This window comes from Micropterus salmoides, unplaced genomic scaffold, assembly GCF_014851395.1.
Source record: "Micropterus salmoides isolate LMB-PRFRI ecotype aquatic unplaced genomic scaffold, ASM1485139v1 Ms_hic_scaffold_18, whole genome shotgun sequence".
Lineage (NCBI taxonomy): Eukaryota > Metazoa > Chordata > Actinopteri > Centrarchiformes > Centrarchidae > Micropterus > Micropterus salmoides.
The window spans coordinates 22,402,320-22,423,901 of NW_024040928.1; the positions used below are offsets into that span (position 1 = coordinate 22,402,320).

Sequence of the window (21,582 nt, forward strand, 5' to 3'; positions counted from 1 at the left end):
AAACGCTGCGAGGAGAGTGACAGGCATGCCAAAGGGAGGGGAAAAATACCGATGGCTCCTGTTGCCGTGCGTTCGTTCCCCTCCCGGGCGTGTGGAAATGACATCTCCTTCAGGTGGTTTAAAGTGGGAAAAAAACGCTTTGAGTGTGTGAGTTGTGTTTTTGAGTGTGTTTGGGAGGCAGAGAAGAGGAGACACCGGCTGATGCTAAATGACACGGCTCATATATTTCCCCGTCTCTTTATTATCTTGTAGATACGTCACGACGGATCAAACAGCTACCGTCTCATGCAGCTCGGGTGCCTGGAGTCCGTGGCCAACTCCTCGGTCGCCTACTCCTCCTCCTCCCCGCTCACCTACCCAGCGCCGGCGGGGACGGAGTTCGCCTCGCCCTATTTCTCGGCCAACCACCAGTACACGCCCCTCCACCACCAGTCCTTCCACTACGAGTTCCAGCACTCCCACCCGGCCGTGGCCCCGGAGGCCTACGGGCTGAACTCGCTGCACTCGGGCCAGTACTACCAGCAGATCCACCACGGAGAGCCCGCCGACTTCATCAATCTGCACAACGCGCGCTCGGCCCTCAAGTCCTCCTGCCTGGACGAGCAGCAGAGGCGCGAGCTTGGCTGCCTCGACGCTTACCGGCGCCATGACCTGTCGCTGATGACGTCACACGGCTCCCAGGCCTACGGCGTCGGTATGCACCACCCGGACCAGAGGCTGCTGCCGGGCGCCGGTCTGGGTCTCCCTTCGTCTGCGTCAGACGACCTGCAGGTACCGGCGGCCTCCATCATTCTTCCCCCGCTAATTCACAGTCTCACAACACCCCAAGGCCGAAGATCCAACTGCACCTTTCTTTTCTACCCTCTCTTTCATTTCCCTCGGCTTCTCATCTCTGGTTTATTAACACTCCTCCATAATATAGGATAAGATAGGACAACATACCCTTAGCGCTGCCACAAGACCGAGTATCCCTGCCCCACTGGCCTACTACTGACCCCCCTCCCTCCCTCTATTGTACCAGCAACACAGCAATTCCAAAATATTGAACAGAAAGACAGCGCCAGATGTCTGTCTGTCTGTCTGCCTGTCTGCTTCATCTGTCTGTTGTCGACACTGACAAGTCTGTCTTACATTTGGCCTGTTGGTCATCCCCAGCCACTGCCTCTGTCCTACTTTGGAGTAAATAATATTGGATTTCATTCTTGAGATAATTTTGTTGCCAAACCAAACGTGACTTTACAACAGGCTAAGTAAATGTCAAGTCCACACGGTGCAGTTCCTCTGAAAGGCATGCCTGTTTCTAAAGGTTAATTGACTGGCAGTCTATACAATCCCATTGTGAAATCCGCCCTTTATTTTTCCAGAAACACACGTGACCCATATTTTACATAATTCTTTTCGATGTAAAGAAATGGTCAAGATGAAAACGGATTCGCACGGTTCTTGAGCGTGTGTGTGTGTGTGTGTGTGTGTGTGAGAGAGAGAGAGAGAGAGACAGAGAGTGTGTCCGGCTGTCTGTTGAGGCAAAGAAAAGCCGCTGGTTGCTCTATTCTCCGGTAAAGGGCGGATTAACGGATCGGGGTTCAAGGCACAATGCCCAGCTCAAGCGCCATAAAGCACCGTAGTTTATCCAATTACCGACTTAACGTCAATCAACGTTGTTGCTTATGCAGCGACATCTGAGCTGGTTAAAACACGCCTCTAGTTAAACACAATTTAAGACAGCGACACATAATTTCAGTCAAGTTAACTATTTACCAGCTCCACTCAAGTTCAGCTCGAGACAGTGTCGTTTTTATCGACATTATTAGCTGTAATTACGCTACACACGCTCCTAATGTGTCCTAATGTTTACACTGGCAACAACAATAACTACTATTTTGATAAGCTAAAAAAAATTAATATAGCGTAATCTGATTTATTAATTTTTAAGTCAGTTTTCTTTTAGGCGAATTCATTTTCTTTTACTATAGGCTATTTAAGGGGTGTGGCAGTATAACCTTGAAGATGATGATGTATTCAATTTACAAATAACGTAATTGTCCCTAAATACTACAGCGAGTTTAGGAAATTATAATTGTGCCAGCATGATTTTTAATTATTGTTTTATTGATCTCTGTCATCATGGACCTTTTTAAACGCAAGTTCTGTGTGAAATTTAATCATTTTAATTGGGTGATAATGACAACAATATGCAATTTATTCTACGTAACATGTGTTATTAAATTCTAATAATCTAAAATTAATAGCGTAAGTAAGTCATGTTGCCTTTATTTTATTTTATTTTATTTTTCAAACCTAGAGGCTCAAAGTTGATCATTGTTATGGCAAATACTATATTTATCTTAAGCTTTTGGCACATGAAAAGAGCACAGGTTTGACCCTTTATTGAGGGAAAGAAAGAAACGGCTCGTGAACCTGAGCTTGCAAGAGGCGGATGTATGAACTGAACAGATGCGCATATGGTCTCGTGCAGCCCGGTCGCATCTTTGAGCGCGTTAAAGAGATTTTCATGCTGAACAAAAGCAGCTGCCACACCTTTCTCCCGTCACTAAGCTAATTCATGCAAGACCTCTGCGTTTTGTATATTGATTTTATAATCACTTTAGCTTCGGAATAGAAGAAAAGGAACAGAGCAGGAGCTGGTTAAGAAAGAACTACAACAAGCTCCTTTTTTCAGGTTTATTTTAATCAGGGGGTTCTGCGTGGGCCATGCCTCGAGGCTCGCACGGGGGATTAAGCGTTTTCTAAATAAAAAAGCGCGTGTTCTCCTTTCTTGATGACATTGTTGATAGCACGCGAGTGTGATCTGGACCAAAATGGCCGCAGTAACAGGTAGGCTATCCACAAATATATAGGCCTTAGCCTATATAGGCTACTGTGGGCTGCTTGCGCTCCAGAGTTATCCCCAACAGGTTGGTGGCTGCAGCAAACTGTGGACACTCATGTTTCAGCCTGGAAGAGTTGTGCTGTCCTCGCTTACAGCCTGAAGCCTTTCAAATTAAGCTCGTTTCTGTGTGAGCCGTGAGCTGCATTTTACTCTGCCCTCAATTTTACTCAAAGCCTGCTAAGTAACGTAGGCCAAGACTTTCTAACAAAAAGGCTTCCACCACTAGAAAATTGTTTTCAAAGGAGGGTGTGTTTTAGAAGCTATAGCTTAAAAGGTAATAGGCCATGTGGACGCTCTAATTGCCAAACTTCAAGGTGCAGTAAGGAAACCTAAAGGTCGCACATCTGAGGGGTCATAAGATGACTAATTGCACAGGAAGAATCAAATAACGTATTCTGCTACATAGAAATGTTTTTAACATCTAATATTGTTTGCTTGTGAAATAACGACTTCATTACCATAAGGCTTGTGAATTTGTGGACACAAGGTATAAGACCACTGACCTATTGGACAGAACATTTAGTGAGCAGGGGCACTGCAGATCAGCAACAGTGCTGCCATAATCATTAAATAGTCTATTAATCACAGACTTTTCTTTATTCTGATATTACCATGATTTTACGGTCTCAGTTTCATTGATCAGTAAGATTTTTCTCAAAGATGAATGTTTGGTGTGCAATGGTAGGCTAAATAAGAACTTGAAGAAACAAATCATTTGGATATCCATAAAGCATCACAGCTTTAGAAAAACGAAAGAAACGCCATTCATTTATGCTGTTTCTGGAGCCTGATAGCTGGTTAAACTGTGCTCTAGCGGTATAAAAAATCTGGGTGAAGTCATTTCACCTCCCTGCTCATCCTAATGAGTGCGTGTCTCCGCAGGGCTCCGTGGAAGCGCAGTGTGGGCTCGTGCTGAATGGCCAAGGGGGCGTCATCCGGAGAGGTAAGGCCCTGTTAATTCTCTGTTGTTGCACCGGAGGCCGTGAACACTCACGGCTCCACACGACAAGAGAGCGAGGAGACAGACAAACAGGCGGAACACTGCTCTCTTGTCTGCTGTCAACACGTTACAGCAGGAACGGCCCCATTTTCTCGCCTATTTAAACGCTAACACAGTGTACACGCGCGGAGACGGTGCTTCCCATTTCCAGAATGAAATGGACTGTCACTCAACATCTACGTCTGCTTTTTCCAGCCTAAACACTGTCTTTGACTTTTTCTCCTAAGAAAATTAAAATGTCACAACAGCAGTCATTCATTTATAGCCACCGATTTGATAGTAGGCTATATGTTTAAATGTGCATTTGACATATTAAATATAGCCTTTCACACAATAGTCTACATATAGACATTTCCTTTTTGAAGTCAAACCTGTAGGCTACATTTCAACAGACTGACAAAGGTAAAACAAAGGTAGGCTCAGCCTACGCTATTTTAATATAATATGTAGACTATGTTTATTTTGAGATCATAAATTCATCATATCCCCAAACACTACTGTTGATGATCTTATCTCTCTTTTGTAATAAAAATCAAGTAGGAAACACGCAGACTATTACAAGGAATAGCCCAATTATTTATGACCAAACTTTTACTATTATTAAAATAATGTATAATGTCACAACATTTAAAAGGCTGTGATGCTTAATATAACAAACCAATCGTCTAGAAATTAAATTATAGGTTTCTGTCTATTGTGAATGAATAGATTCAATTCAATCGGATGGTATGCTAACAGAAAATATAAAATAACGTTCATTTAGGCCTAGGCCTATTACAAAATGAATCTAGCTGTTCTCAGTGTTACCATGCATTGCTTCTGGGTAAATTCTAAGCTATTTCATTATATTTTTCTTTTATGTAGCCTAGTAGCCTTTATTTATTTGTAGGCTCTAATGTAAAGTACATCACATAAATAATTATGAGTGCTGTAGCCTAATTGTTGTTTCTTGCATGTACCTGAAGGCCATGTTTAATCACATACAGTATAATTAACCCTATAGCTTTTAAAGGCTGGGTCGTGAAGCCGGTTCAGGTCGACTCTTCAGGGTGAAGATGTGGATGTGGACTCTGTCTGCATCAACACATAGCAGGCCAGCCAATTTCCTCATGAGTGTGGGTTTTAACGCGCTGTGGATCTGCTTTTGGTCCGTCAAAGCCTGCTCTGTTTTTTTAGTCGGGACTATGTGTAGTAGGCTAGTTTTCCATACAGAGAGGAAGGTTGTGTCTCGGGTTTAATTTTTCATCAGCTCTGCCTAGGTGTTGGGGCTTTTCTCTCGGATTGACGCGGGAATCCCTTCGCTATCACTTTCCGTTAATGGTGCGCCGTATTTGGCCCTGAGCTCAGCCGCTGCAACCATCACAACCAATAATCTTTGCTTTACCTCCCGCTCCAGTATCGATAGCTTCTCTCGCCTCGGGCGGACGCTTTGATATGCTAATGCCGAGCGGGGCCCCGGATTCAGCCGAGATCATATTAATGTTGTTCTTTCTGACTGCGGCTTTGGCGGCATGAATATTCACATAACCTTTTTCAAAAGAAAATCACTCAAGAAACGCGGATCCTACTTAGGAGGAGTCGTCTGTGTTTTTAATCACCCTGCTATCCCTTTTCCAGTTCAGCTCTAGCAGCAGCCTCAGATCAAGCTGATCTGTCAGGCGCTCGCCCCCGCCACTACAGCCGGTGTACGCGCCTCTCTCTTTTCTGTCAAGACATTGGCGGGCTTTTTTGGAGCTATAAACATTGTTGTTAAAATATGAGGAGAATGACATTTGGCCCGTGTCTTTTTTTCTTTAATTTTCGTGGCAAACTCGTAAAAGGCGCTTGATTTCGCGTGTGATCCCGCCCGCCGCTCGCGCCGCAGCCTGAGGCTACTCTCCGTTGCTTAAATACCGTTATCGCCTCTGGGCCCGCGCGCTCCACTGACTGCACTACCGGCAATAGCTCTTTTCGATTGCCCTTGGCAACATAAAATACAAACTACTTTGAATCAAAACATTTTTAGGGGAATTAATATGATGTGAACCCGCGGCTTTCAGAGACGCGCGCCCCTGTCAGAGCGCGTGAGTCTGACAGACAGGTCCGCCCGGTTTGTGTCACAAATAGGGTAGACACAGACGAGCCGGACTTCACACGCGCACACCACACACGCACACAAAGGAGTCCAAGTTTAACCAATAGTATCAATCAATTCCCTCGACCTGCAACTGTCCATTTTTGACAGCCTGAGTGAAATACAAGTCACATACAGCCTCGTACAAAGCGCTGCCCGCTGCAGTAGCCTACAACAGGCTTTTGTTACCACACCATTATGATGAGGCCGGTTGTGCTGCAGGCACGAGTCGCTGTCCAGGTGCTGAAATGAAAGGTGGAAGCCGCTGTCCGTGGTGCTGAACCCAGATGACATGTTCTGATGACAGGTCTGACTGCCTTCCTGCGGCCAGAAACATAATACGAAACTAGCACATTTCTGCTGATTGTGAATAATAGATTTTTAGAGCAAAAATATAGGTTACAGTTGGTCATATATAAGGCTTAGCTCTTGGCGAAATTGTCCACATTGCCCCGAAAAAAACTGGCATGTGTAGACAATCGTAGCCCGCAGCGTTGTTCTATTCGGCCTAAATGGCATCCCTTTTCTTCATTCCATCATATCCAGCACGGCCTAATAACAAAGCGACACACCCTGCTGTTAGATTTGATAATGAGGGGGATGAATAATAGAATATAGCCTACAGTACATCAGACAGAAACCTTGCGTTTCAGCTGCTTGGGACGTTAGTTCAAGTGAAAGTTTAATAATAACAGGCCTACTCAGAGCAGTCGATATATTCCAGGAGGACCCAGCAACACTGATTCAGATGCAATTAATAATGTGAAAGAGCCTTCACTATCACAACCACAATCATTTATTCACACATTCAGGAGCCTCAAGTCCACAATGAAATCAACTTGGTGGTTGGTGGAAGGTGATTAAAGGGAGGTTTTGTTTTCCCCTCCTGGGATTACAGCAGCCTTTTCTTACATACAGACAAATATTGAGCTGAAACAGAAATATAAATATATGTATATAGCCTAGTAAGAAAAAAAAAAGATGTAAATGTAATATTTAACTAGTGGAAAGAAGTCTGATGAAGTGCTGAGCGAAACACATTGATCTTGCCAATGGTGATGGTAGATGCTTGATCCTATGTATTTCTATGGACTCTTCTGCTTTAAGTTTTGATTAAAATTACATTTAATCATATATTATGTTTACAGCTATACTGTGAAGAGTGTACAAGGATAATAAGGGCTATGAACCAGCAAGACTTTGTTGTCCAGTGAAAAACACATATCTGGTGATTTTTAATTGTTCAGAAAAGCTAAACTAAAATGAATAATTGTTCTTTGATGGGTTAAGACAAATACTTCTTAAGATAACTAAGCCTTTTAAAAACAATTGGATTATGTGAAAAAATGTGTCACAAAGCTGAAAACAGTGCTGTTTCTCTTCATTTTGGAGATTCAAGGTTTTCCTAGGACAGCAACAAAAAAAAATTATCAAGTTATTTTGTTATAACACAAGTGGCAAAGATTTAGTGATCAGCATTTTTTCTTGTAAGGACATTTCCGTTGACAGTAGATACGACTGCACACTGGCTCCACTGACACATTACATTATTGCACCTGAAAAGATAAGAGACTTCCTGTATGCTCTGCTCACAGACATGTAGTTGTTTTTTATAACTTGTATAATTTCCTGAAATGTGTAATTCTTACAAGTAAGAACCAGGGAGACCTCATGCAAAGTTTGTACACAGCTAAAGCCACCCTCTGAAAACAAAGGTGCAAAATGGTGCTAATATCTACACACTTGTCTCTGACGTGGGATTTGATGAAGGTTCAGTGTTTTCCACAAAACATGTTTCAAACTGTTTTGTGAACAATATGAATTCAATACTGGATATCAATGATGGATGGGTTGTGGATACATTTATAGTTTAATGCATTAGATCATTTTTGGACCAAAATGTACATGTATTTCCTGATTCTAGGCTTTTAAAGATCTAAATGGATTTTTATTGGATACACTCAGTACACCTACACCAAAAGTAAAGAAAAATGCTCTTGCAGCTCTTGTAATAACTTGCAACATTCATTGCAAAATGAGGTATCTCTCAAACTAAAGGCCATTTTTGTTGTTATTAGCATTATTATCATTACAGAACTTGAGAAAAGCCACTTGTGTTGAAACCCTACTGATCAGAATCTAAAAAAGTGTGAAAATACATGTTTAACCAAAACTCTTCTGAATATAACTGCTGTTCATGGCTGTATATTGTCATTGGCATAATGGAACTAAATAAAAACACTATTATAAATCTGCCTGCACAATTTCCTTGAAATATTCAAGCTTATGTCTACATAGGAACTCTCCCAAAACAACACAAATGTTTGATGCATTATAAGCTGTGCACTCTTAGACAATTAGCAATACAGAGTAAAATGTGCCAAGAGTTGGGTTAGCATTCCTACGGAGGCTGTGGTAAATGATGTTTTGACCACTTTGATCACTAGATCCTGCAGTAGTACACAGAAGTAGAAATGCTGCTACACATAGATAATTTCACCATTAATTTATAGAAAGCATTTGCTAACCAAGAGTAGCACTAGGTTGGAAACTTGCTGGACTGCTCCACGGTTCTTTGTTCAATGGTTCCCCTGTTGTGCTGCATTATTTCAGTTTCATGTTGGTTTATCTGCTGAAAAAACAGAGCATCATTAGAGAAATAGTTTCCCCGTATTTGCTCCTGCATCAGTTGAAACATGGGTGGAGTTTGTAGGTTTAAAAAAAACACAGCCAGTTCATTAACACATCTCCATGTAAGCTTTCTCCAAAGCAAACTAAATTGACCGGAAACTTGTTAGTTACATTTCCATGAGGATATCTGAAAAAGAAAAGCTGTTTTTATTAGTTCAGGTAAAGGTGACATTTTGGAGATACATGGTTTTTATAGGACAGACAGATCAAAATATCATTAATTAGTGTTCAGTTTAGAGGTCAACAGAAAAGTGGATGGTGTGTTACAAAAGAAAGGTAGTTAGTTATAGAACGTTGTAACACAAATATTTACAGATTTTACAGCATGTTTACAGTTGGATTATGCAGGCCTACCCATTCGCAGTAATTTGATGGTCACTTTTTTTCCAGTTGAATGACGTAAAACAGCCCATTCCTGGCCCCTGAAGTTGTCTTACTGCAGGCTGACATCGAGCTGTGCTAATGTACTCACTGTGTATTTTGTGGACTTGAGATCTAAATCAGTGTCTCAATTGATGGTGAGTGCACAACAGCTCTGTTTGTCCGTGCTGAACCTTGTTCTGACAAGTGTGTTGTGTTTGTGTGCAGGGGGGACATGTGTGGTGAACCCTACAGATTTGTTCTGCTCGGTACCGGGCCGACTGTCACTTCTCAGCTCAACCTCCAAGTACAAAGTCACCATCGCAGAGGTGAAAAGAAGACTGTCCCCACCAGAGTGCCTCAACGCCTCCTTACTGGGCGGCATACTGCGCAGGTCAGTACAAACGCACACATCGCAGAAATGTGACTGCACGCCTGGGGCAGCTTCTTAAATGGATCTAAATGCAACTACAATGACTCAAGAGAGTATACTGATTTGTTGATATAAAGACAAATCAAATAAAAGAGTTGTGTGGGTTTTTTTTTTTACATGCTAAATGTCTAAAAGTCATCTCATCTTATTGCAGCATTATGACTCCATGTAGAACCATTTCATCTTGCTGTTGCAGAGAACTTGACTTGTTCATATCATCCCGGGAGAATGAGAGACACAAAACTTTAAAAACATTGGGTCCATCTTGCAGCAGAAATATTATATAAGAATAAAGGGTGTAAGTGTAATAGCGAAGGGGTGCGAAGATATAACGGAAACACCTGGCAGTGTACAATAACGACAACGACGAAATATAGCCTCATAAATCAACAACTTGTGGACAAAGTCATGATAAATGATCAATGATCATAGTAGGATTGAGAGAGCGAGCTGAAGGGTTGTTCTTTTGAGTTGTATTAGATTACTAAAATCTTTAAGTTATTTTGTCCACCCTCTGTCTGTCTTGTAACAAAATAATATTGAAGTAAAGAGGCAAGTGTGAAAGAGAGGGATTTTGAAAGTGAAAAGGTTGTCTCTAAAGCGTAAATCTGGTTGGTGAACGTTGCCTGAGTCTGTGTAGCCCTCAGATGAAACAGAGGATATACGGTAGCGTCCACAAAGACTATTGTAGGCGAAAAGGGGTTGGGGGCTGCACGCGCCGCCATGCCCAGGGAGCCAGAGGGTGGCGAGACCAGGCCAAAGCATGCCAGGATCAGAGGAACCAGAGGAAAGCAAGAGTTGCCAGCGCTGTATTATTGATGAGGCAGAGAGAAAGGGAAGGGGGAAGAGGAGAGAGAGCAGAGAGAATATGGCTGGTCCTACAAGATGAGGCGTCAACAGAGCAAAACAAAAAAAGCGTGCAAATAGAGGTGTTGATCCTTATCTGGAGGAGAATAAATTACATCTACAACACAGAAATGATTCTAACAGGTGAAAACCTGAACTGTGTTTTGTTGATATAGTGTGATTTGCCATAGTATCAGAACCACAATCACTTCCATGTACAGCAGTTTGTTTTCAGTGAAACTGTGAACGTACCTCTGCCTGGACACTGGTTTGTTACAGAAGGATAGAAAAACCTCAATCATTTTAATCAAAATGTCCCAAAAGGGTCTTTTTATTTATATTTATAAGTTTGATCGGAGAGAAAGTAAGCATGTGTGTTTTTAAAATTTCACATAAAAGATAAAGAAATGACAGGGACCGTTTTTCCTCCTCAAAATAGAACTTTGGGTATGGTAAGAGACAAATGCTCAAACAATGAAAGAGGAAACTCAAGGGGACATGTAACCATATCCATGTCTAAAGAAAGCATAGTTAATATATAATGAGTTGACATGTTTTAATTTTATACTCTTTGATTTTATGCTTAATTTATGCCTGTCAAATCAAAGCATATCTATATTCTTCCATCCTTATTTGGAAGACTTAATTAAATAAAACATCTGTTTGTAGAATAAGGAGGCCAGATGATTTTATTTGTATTTTGGCTCAATGAAAAATTATCGGGTGATCAATAATGATAATGTGATAGAGGCATTCAGTCTTTCTGTGTCTTATAAAATGTAATAGTGTGATGGTGAGGAACATGTGGTGTTAAAAAAAGTTATTTTACTTTACCACAGAGCAAAGTCTAAGAATGGAGGCCGGTGTCTTCGTGAGAAATTAGACCGTCTAGGCCTCAACCTGCCTGCAGGACGGAGGAAAGCTGCCAACGTCACGCTGCTCACCTCCCTGGTGGAAGGTAAGGGACTTTGCAAAAACATCCAAAATGTTTTAGGTATGTCTTTGGATATATTAATTTCCTATTACAGTTTTTATTTTGAATCCTTTTAGCACTTGTTTCATCAGTCTTTTTCCTGGTTTTGTGCTCAGGTGAGGCGCTCCACCTGGCGAGGGACTTTGGCTACACCTGTGAGACAGAGTTTCCTAGTAAGGCAGTGGGGGAACATTTGGCGAGGCAGCACAGTGAGCCGAAAGAAACCAGCGCACGCAAGAAAATGGTTCTGGCTACAAAGTGAGAATACAAACACACACACATTCATACACATAACACATTGAAACGGTTTAGAGCTTAAATTGTTCTTGTAACATTCTGAAATTCTGCTGAATCTGGTTTTCATTTCTTGACCCATCATGTCAAAAGGTCCAGATTAAAGTTAGTGTTTGTCTACAGGTCTTCATGTGTGGGTGAAAATCACAATCAGTTCCAGAGTTGGAATAGGGCCAAGAAAAATGTATCACCAATTCTTTGATTTAAAAGTGCTTGGTTCAACAAAAAAATGCTGGTGGTTGTATTGAGTATGTGAGAGTCAGACAACCGCGAAAAGTTTTCAGGAAGGTTTGATTAACAAGAAGAACATAAAAGTCTACACTTCATGCACAGTAGGTGGAAAGTGTTGTCATGAGGTATGACAAACTCCAACTCCAAACCACACACACTTTTCATGCATAGAGCATCTACTTGATTTGAATTCTATGATATTGTGCTCACACACTTTAGACTATCAGGCTTTTGTCATCAGGCTGTTTATATGTGTGCAGTGAATTCTTACAAGCACTATTGCACATTAAGTACTGAATGTGCTGAAGGGAAACAGCTCCCACTCTTTTCCAGCTAAGTTGATTTTCCTTTTCCCATAAAGTCATTCAAACAATGATTTCAACACTGGATAAAATCCAAAAAAGACAGCTTAGATCAATGTTGAAAGCCAACATTGAAACTACATTTGCAGAATTTTTGATTGTTGAGTTTTTTCCTTGTTTTTTGGATTGACATTGAAACTATCTTGCTCATGCATGTAGTATTTCCTTTAATTGCTTCCTAGGTGGAATTTACATGTGGGTTGATCCAAATAGATGAGGATGGGTGCAAAAAAAAAGAAATAAAGAAAAAGAAACAAATTGCGACGGTTGTGTTGGAGACAGATGGTAAACCCTCATTCCCTCCCTCCTTCTGTCTATCAGGCAAATCTGTAAGGAGTTCCAGGACTTATTGAGCCAAGATCGTTCTCCTCTGGGCTCCTCCAGACCGACCCCAATCTTGGACCTGGACATCCAGAGACACCTCACACACTTCAGGTAACACACACTTATACAGAATAAATGGACTTTTTAAAAAACTCACATGTCCAATCTGAAATGACTCTAAATAATTAAAAGTACTGAGTGTAGTCAGTTTTCTTGCAGAGCCCGGCTGCTCTCCGTTTTGGCTCCGACCGCTTTGCCATTTTCGAAAGATGCAGCTGTGCAGTTTGTTATTTGGCACAAATGACAGAGGAGGAGGGAACAGTGGCTTGTTAGCAGAAATGTCACATCTGTGGCGTCATCCTTTGCAGAATATACAAAGTTTTTATCAAACCTCCAAAGGGAGATGTACAGTAGAGTGCTGGGCAGAGAAATATGATGTGAGCTCAGTTGTATGAACACAGTTATGACAGACAGAATGAACAGCAGCTTCCTTCTGGCAGCTTAAAGGTTGTGCTGAGAGGTGACCAGATATTTTGCTCTGCCTGATGATCTTATAGGGTGGACAAACTGGTTTAGCTGGTTGGCTGATAATATCTGATTTAGGGCTGCAGCTAAGGATTATTTTCAGTGAAGATTATTTTCAATAATATGTCAGAAACTGTGAAAAATGCCCATCACAATTTCTAAAAGCCCAAGGGGAAACCTTCAAATGTATTTGTTTTCCTTAATCAACAGTCCTATACCTAAAAACATTCAGTTTACTTTCACATTAAACAAAGAAAAGTAGCAAAGCCTCACAACTGAGAATGTAGAACAAGGGAACATTTTTCAATAATTAATCGTTTATCAAAATAGCTGCTGGTTATTTGGTCAGTCTAACAATCGACTAATCGATTCAGCTGTAATCTCTATGTAATATGTTAAATCTGACATATTCAGGCTTATTTGCTGAATACAGCTGTAGTAGTTAGTGTTCTCCATAAATTATTGTAGAAATAGGCTGGAAACAGCATTTAGAACATCACAGGACATTAAAACTCTGATCTGACAGGGTTTAGCCCAACTAAAGAAACTCTTTTAGGAGGATTAGAAGCTCCATAATGCATGGAGAGGAAAGTTTCTCTGCAGGTGTAAAAACTGAGGAAAGAAAGAGGCATCTGCACTTCTTAAGTAAACCAGTACGCCTTACAAACCCTAAAGGTACCACTTTTTTTGCCCCTGAATGAAACAAAGATTTGTCATTGTTCTGATCTTCATTTCATGTCTCCTCCCTGATAGTCTGATCACTCATGGGTTCGGCACACCGGCGGTCTGCGCAGCTCTCAGCACCTTCCAGACAGTCCTGAGTGAGATGCTCAACTACTTGGACAAAAACTCGAGCGGGAAAACAAGCGGACCCACCGACCAACAGATCAACAACACCTCAGAAAAGACGCAGCTCCGGAAAACAGCCGAGCCCCAGAGCAAAGACGGGAAAACAGAAAAGACTGAGTAGCCCCCACCCACCCGGTCCCCGTGCCTTGGAGCGCTGCATTTGGGAGTGTGTGTGTGGATATGTGTGTGTGTTCTCTCAGAAAGGATTTGTTAATTCCCATGCATTACTGTATCTTCTTTGGGACAATTCATATTTCTTGTCATTTATTTATCTTATGTTGAAATGTAACACTAACCTGAACTGTCCCGAACAAGTCATCCTGATGTGTGTGTGGAAATAACACATCCTGTTTAGGGGTGGGTGAGTGTGAGTGTGGGTGTGTGTATGCGTGTGTGAACACCTGTTATTACAAGGAGGAGCCTCGCCATGGAGAAGGCTGAGGCTCATCTAAGACTCTTTATTTGTTAATTTATTAATTCTGAAAACAGGAAGTAAACATGGACATGCTGGAATCACAGTTTTCCAGGACAGGGGTGGTAACTGCCAACACAACATAACACACGATGAGGGTTTTGGGCAATTTGATCTCAATCCAACTAATTCAGATGTGGATTTTCTGCAACAATACAAAAACTAAAACATCTTTTTTGTCCTCTGAAGGTTCATTCAATGTCTTTGTATTCAATTATTAATAAATTCATAACTAAAGTTCTAGTTTCAGTCAGCTGAAAAGAAATAATTTTACATCCAAAAAGACTGAATTGCAAAAAAGGACCCTGACCCGAACTCTTATACAGTACATACAGTCCGCAAACCCCCTCTGTACCTGTGAGAGCACTTGAACCCCACAAAGCAGACTTATTTTTATTTTTACGCCGTATAATCAGTGCCATAGCAACCAGTGTGTTTACTAGGTGGGGCGACAGAGAAAAGGAGACTGTTTCTGGATATGAGACTGACACCATTGCCTGGGGTAGTGTGGCGTGAGTGTGTGTGTGTGTGTGTGTGTATGTTTGTGTGTGTGTGTGTCTTAGCGTGTGGGACAGATAAAGATGTGTTTAAGTGGAAGAGAGCGAGAGAAGGGTCCAACTCAGCCATTTTGTAAAAGGTGACTTTGCGGTTGCCGTTGTTCCTCTTCCCTGTGCATGTCTATCTTTGTACACTCCCGAGATCGCAAGTTTAGCCGACACAAGCTCTCTGACTCGCTCATGAACATTTGTAAAGATATATATAAATATTTAAATTACTTTTCTTGTAGGCTTTCAACTATATATATGTTAAATCCCTACCTTCTAAAATGCTGGTGTTCAATAAAGACAGTTGCTACGTGTTCTACTATTTACCCTGGTTTTCAAGCTGTGCTGCATACATACACACACAGAATCACAGGTATACACACACCACATATAAACATACACACAGAAGGAGGCAAAAGAGCAAGCAGAGACTAAAGAGAGGCAGTACAGATCAAAGCCAGCGAGTGTGAATTATCCATATGAGTTCACAGTATTAAAATGATAAAAAGTCAGAGTTCCCCTCTAATGTTGTGAAAAAAGGCTATACCTAGAGAAAAGTTCAAAAGCCTCCTTTGTGTGTATGAGCATGTGTGTTTTCTTTCAGTTTGAGCGACTTCTGTCAGGGTTTTCTGCTTATTTATATATCTTTTTTTTTAATCGGATGATAAAACAGAGAGAGGAGCAGCTGCCTGCTGGCGTCTCCATCCGTGCTCTGTAGGTTCTGTTTACTCTTTAATATTCCAGTAATTTAAAAGGAGGTCATGTTCACTGCATAACACAAAAATACACAATCAGACAGGATGCATTTACAGTGATGCTTGCGCAGGTTTGTCACTCCGAATCAATGTAAGCAAAAAATAGGGGAAAAAGGAAAAATAGCGGTAAAGACGATGATGTAAATGGAGGAAGTGACATGGGTGCAGGATCCCAATATATTCTGGTATGGTATTTGACAGATGGTGTCTCCCAAATACACACACATGCAGTAAATATTTTATGCTGCTGGGATAAAGCTGAACCATTGATAATACATTGTAAAATGTCAAAAAGAATGCATGATCCAAATGGTAAATTAGAGGTTTTGTTTTTTAGTTTGAGTCATTTAGCAAACAAAAGTATCAAACATTTGCTGTTAGTTGAGGATATGCTGCTTTTCTCGCTGCAAATTGAAAATAACTGACGGCCCTGTTTTGTTTACAATCATAATTTTACCAATATAATATTGCACAGTCTGCTTGGTGTTGCTTTACCACATTCAGGTTCGGTCACAGGAAACAGAAGACTGCTTTTCATTGCATCAGGGTTTTACTCATCAGAACATCTTGATCCAAAATCATCTCTTAAAATCAGAAACAAACTTCTGCATGGGTTTTCAAAGTACAGTCGATTGTAATATCATAAACATAACTTGTTTTGACATTGAACACCTTTTCCTCCTAACTTTACCAGATATATTTGCTGCATGTCTTGAAACACTTCATGAAGCCATGTTGAAGGAAATGGCTATGATCCTACTTCTTGTCACCAGGAGGCTAATTGAAATGCTGTTTACACTCAGCAGTCTGTTTCGACAGCAAGTCCAATATGACATGAACTCAACATTTTGGGTACAAGAAAGATACCCAAAAACACATTTTTCTGACAGTTACTAGGCTACATAATTACATAGATATAGGCAGATCCTATTATATTGCTTTGTTTTTTAAAATGAAATGTTTTAATCACATTTTAATCTCAGCTGCTGGTGCTGGGAGGAACTTCAGTGATATCAGTGTCTGATATGGAAGAATCAAACTCATGTATCTCAACCACTGTGTGTGAAGACGTACCAGAGTGACGTGTATGAGGCAAAGCAGCTTTCTAAATTGGCTGTTTGATGGTTGCTGCATCTCACTAGAGGGCAGCAACAAATAAGCATTAACATATATACTGTACGCATCCACCCACACACACAGAGCTACACATACGCAAACAACAGAGAAAGTAACTTAATCACACTTTTGTTTATTACTTGCGTGATATACATGTAATCTCTGTGAAAGACGTCCCTGCTGACCCTGCATCAGAATAATAAGCAGCTTGATCAAAATGAGCTGGAAAATGAAATCGATTCATTGCCCGTGCTGGAGTTTCTGTAAATTGACAAATGGACAAGAATGAATAACAATTTTGACATCAGCAGTGCATAATGTGATGGGGCAGCTGATGCATTATTCACACAGGCTATTGATTGTATTACAATGCGGCGCTCTGTTATCACCACATTAAGCATCAGAGCATATTTTCTATTTCATCATTCTCCTATTCAGCCTTCGGTATGCAATATTGTGCGTTTATGATTAAATCTAATTGAATTTATGAATCGTGTCCATGCAGTGCAGATACTTCTGCATGGAGGTAAGGTTTCTAGACATCCAGAACGCACACTGAAAGTGTACATCTTCAACCCAGGAATGCATGCAATGAGTACAGCCATTTATACAGAAGTGCATTAAACAGTCTAAGGTCTCAGAGGGACTATAACTCCTGCTGACTGAGCCCCACAGTCACGAATACAAACTCTGCTAACTTCTAAGCCCCATCTCTCCAGTCTCTCTTCTCTGAAGCTATAACCCTCCTCCTCCCCTGCTTCTCTGCTAAAACCTCTTCCTCCTCTGTCCTGATCCCGTTCAGTCCCAGGAACATTCAAGACCTTTTCTCCTCAGCTGCCGTACTGACTGTCCCCATCACTCTCTGTCAATCCCCACACACCCAACCACCACCCCCGACACAAGCTACAGCAATTCACTCAAACATGATCAACCACTACTGCTTCCATTTGTTAGAGAATTGGATGTGGAAGCTACAGTTGTTTAATATTGTAGCATAATGGAGTTTGGTTGACATGAATACAATTCTTTTACCAGGCTTTATTGATCCCACACTACAATTTTGATTGGTAATGCAAAGCTAAGATTTCTATCTTTGCTTACTCTTTTAACATCCAACAGTAACTCCAGAATTCATGTGTATATCATTGTAACTGGGTGACTGGTGGTTTTATTGAATGAAATATGCTACCATTTATGGTGTTTACCTTCTGTTGTATAGTATAGTAATGTTTAGTACTAGGCCTTTTTCACAGCAGACATGTTGACTTGTTAGAGGAGGAAATGCAAAGATGAAACGTTTCATTAACAATACACCCTAACAGTAAACCAGCATGCACCACAGCAGGACCCTAAAACTCAAGCAGCTAATTGAAATTCAGCCATCATTCATTTTATTATTTACACCTGTGATTTCCCTACTTTGAAAAAGGCCTTTTTCAAATTTGAACCATATTGGGTCTTACATTAACAGGCTTAAGACAGACTCATGCTGTTGATCAAATCAATCCTGAACTCACGTCTCCACGTTGTTGCCTCCTTTCTTGGCCTTCATCTCTCCTGTGGTGTTCTAGCGCTGCCTAATGGTCAACAGCTGAACTGTACCTTGAGTCTACACAATTTCAGCACATAACTGTGACACCTTTTAGACCGGACCAGGTTACAAAATAAAATCCGGATGAACATGTAAAAGCAAATGGTGTTGTAATAAATGATGGGTTGGGGTAATGTCTTTATTGCTGTCATGCATAAAACTGGGTCCAACCCACATGAGCTTAAAAGACACAACAAAGTCATAAAATACAGATCCAAAATGCTGCAGGTATATTAAAAATAAAATAAATATTAAAATTAAATAAAAAATAATAAAACAAATAAAGAAAACTAATTTAATTATTTTCACAACCTGATTTTGAGACCTTCATATCTACAACAAAATGTATACATTAATGACAAAACATGTAGCCTACTGGATAATGGTAAAGAAATGAGAATAAATACTAATTAAATAATCCATCAATGGCAGGCTTTTCCAGGCTTTCCAGACAGTAAGTTAGCAAATTTAAACACGTATAAGTAGAGCAACCATTCCACTCTTCTGTTGCAGGGTTTTGTTGAGCCATTTCATTGGTGCTATGATAAACTGAGCAGATAACAATACACCACACCTTGTTACCTGTACCTAGAAGATGTCATTGCAAATATACACTACCGTTCTCTTTGCTAAGTTAGAAAGTAAGAGGACTGAGGTTGGAGATGAGCACAATCAATTTATCATGTCTGTAGCGTGTCTGTGAGGTGTTTTCCTCAAGTAACTAAATGATTACTGTTGTTTTTCAGCCTTACATTCAGTTGTGTTGCACTGGAGAGATCTTAGGAGTGAAAGTGTGTAATAGCATGGCATAAGGCATTCAGACATCCAATCACACTTGACTCTGAGCAAAAGTGAAGCCTGGGAAAAAATAAGAATCTTTATCAACATGTAATAGGCAGTGAAATGAAAAGGGCCGGAACAGGTGGAATCAAAAAATATCACCACCCTCCTCTCTGACTGAAATCCCAGGAAAAGTGAAAATGAATGTGGATCTTTTTTTTTTTTTTTGATGGTTGCAAACAAAAGACAGGGAGCAGATAGAGCAGTATTAGTGTGACATGTGTGTAATGTATGCTGATACATCGTGTGTCAAAGCCCTGCAGGACAACAACCACAACCATGCCTCCAGACTAGCAGACTGTTAGGACATCTGTCATTGCTGACAGTCATATGCCTTGCCATGCATGCGTGTGTGTATGCGAGAGAGAGAGAGGATGGGTGAATCTTTGGCAGTGGGTCATTCCAGAGACTAGGGAACAGCGTGCTTCTTAAACATTCATGTCTAGTATCCTCAGTAGCGTTTTTCTGTTGTTGTTGTCTTTTGTTTTTATTGCATCTAACATCAAAAGAAGCTTAACCATGGCAGAAAACACACACACACACACACACAGGAGTGTGAAGAAAGATACACGGACAGTATGAGAGCTTGATTAATACATTTAAACTTGGTCCAGAACTGAACTAGCTGAACTGGGGCTAGTTAGTACAGCTTTTTAATCATTTTAAATACCATAAAATAGTGCGCGCGCACAAAATGTGCATTTCCTCCTAAAAGAGATATTTTTTACTTGAGAAATCTACATAACTGTCTGCAGTTTGACTTTAAAATATTCTTTCTACAGTTTACTTAAAATCTGTAACTCCAAATTATTGAAAAATGAATTTACTGAGGCCTTTTGAATGAGAAACACGATACTTCTTTCACTGCATACAGTCTCGATGGATGGATGCATGTACACTGTTATGACACTAGAGGGAGCAGTTTACACACACTTGTGACAATTTCTCACAGGGAAGAATTATGTAGTGGTTGTACGGGCATTCCCTCATTATAAAATACTTAACACTTTGGATAGATTTGAAGATGATCTTTTAGTAATTTAACAGTGACACTGAATCTGACCTACTTATTTCTTGTGAACAGCAGATCAAAGGCATCTAGTCTTTCAACTAAAGAGAATATGGAGTCAACAAGCCTTGTGAGTCAGAGTGAAAGCTGTGATTTCTGATTTTGTTTCGTTTTGCTTTGTAGGTAGACCTCATTAAGAAATAATGCAGACATAGGCATGCTTGAAGAAAAAAATCTTAGGCCTTGAAACAAATGGGCCTGAATTTAAATGTAACTTTGAAATCCTGAACACTTGAGAACATAAATATAGTCCAAAAAAAGGTTTTAATTTAAGTGAAAACATTAAACAACTTTCTGACTTATTGTTTCGAATATACAATATAATATTTTGATTACACTTATTTCCCATCCCTCAATATGATGCAGTGTGACTGAACCTTCAAATTCAATTACACCACCAAGCATTGATATCAAGTGATCATTAATGTGAATTTGCACTGCTACTACTTCTTCTTGACATGTGTGAGGTTTACAGAGCGGTGTTGGTTAGAAGCACTGTGACCACACTATTTCCAGATTAGTCAGTGGCAAGTCAGCTGATAAGTGGGTACACTGCAATCCCACCATCCTGTATTCCGCTGCTAATTATGACAATAGATCAATAAATTACTACTTAATTTATTATTACAAGACTGTCCTGCTCTTTATGAGGATGTGCAAACAAGTCATAAATGCCCAAAAAGAGGGCTCACAGAGGGCACAGGAGGTCACTAAACGGCTCGATGAGTATGAAAATAATGAATGATGAGCTATGGTCTTCACAGTCACTACTAGACATCAACCCGACGGAGCAACTATGGCTGATTTTGGACCAGCAAGTTAGACAGTGCTCTCTCCTCCACCACCATCAAAACACCAGATGAGGGAATATCTTTGGAGGACTGCATGCCTCCAGTAAAAATAAACTGACTTCAGGAATGTGTACCAAGTAGGATTGTAGCTGTTCTGGAGGCTTGTGGTGGACCAATACCTTACATTATAATGATAACATTTTGAATTCACCCATTGAGTTGTAAGTTCTAAGTCCACTAACCCACATCAAGACAGACAGAAATGATATGTCAGATTTTAACACATCTACCCCTATAAACTATAACATTGGACTTTAGTTGCTTTAATTTGTCATGTTGTAGAAATATGTTTGTCAGTGTTCCCTAAACATTAAACAACTGTATTAGTTAAATCAATAATTTAATAATTTGTCAGTTCAATTAGATCTGTAAGCTATCAGACTATGCTTCACTTTGTTCACCAAATAATTGCTTTTATTCATGAAATGACAGACAGTCATGGTAAAACATGT

The 21,582-nt window shown here is 40.4% G+C and overlaps 1 protein-coding gene across 1 annotated transcript; it reads left to right on the forward strand.

The window, feature by feature from the left end:
- The first annotated feature begins 201 nt into the window (after nt 1-201).
- Nucleotides 202-15,191, forward strand: tfap2d (transcription factor AP-2 delta (activating enhancer binding protein 2 delta)). The gene is given in 7 exon segments (XM_038727858.1): nt 202-771; nt 3,773-3,833; nt 9,283-9,448; nt 11,173-11,291; nt 11,423-11,564; nt 12,515-12,628; nt 13,796-15,191. Coding segments are annotated over 7 exon segments (1,389 nt in total). The 3' UTR covers nt 14,013-15,191.
- Nucleotides 15,192-21,582: the final 6,391 nt, after the last annotated feature.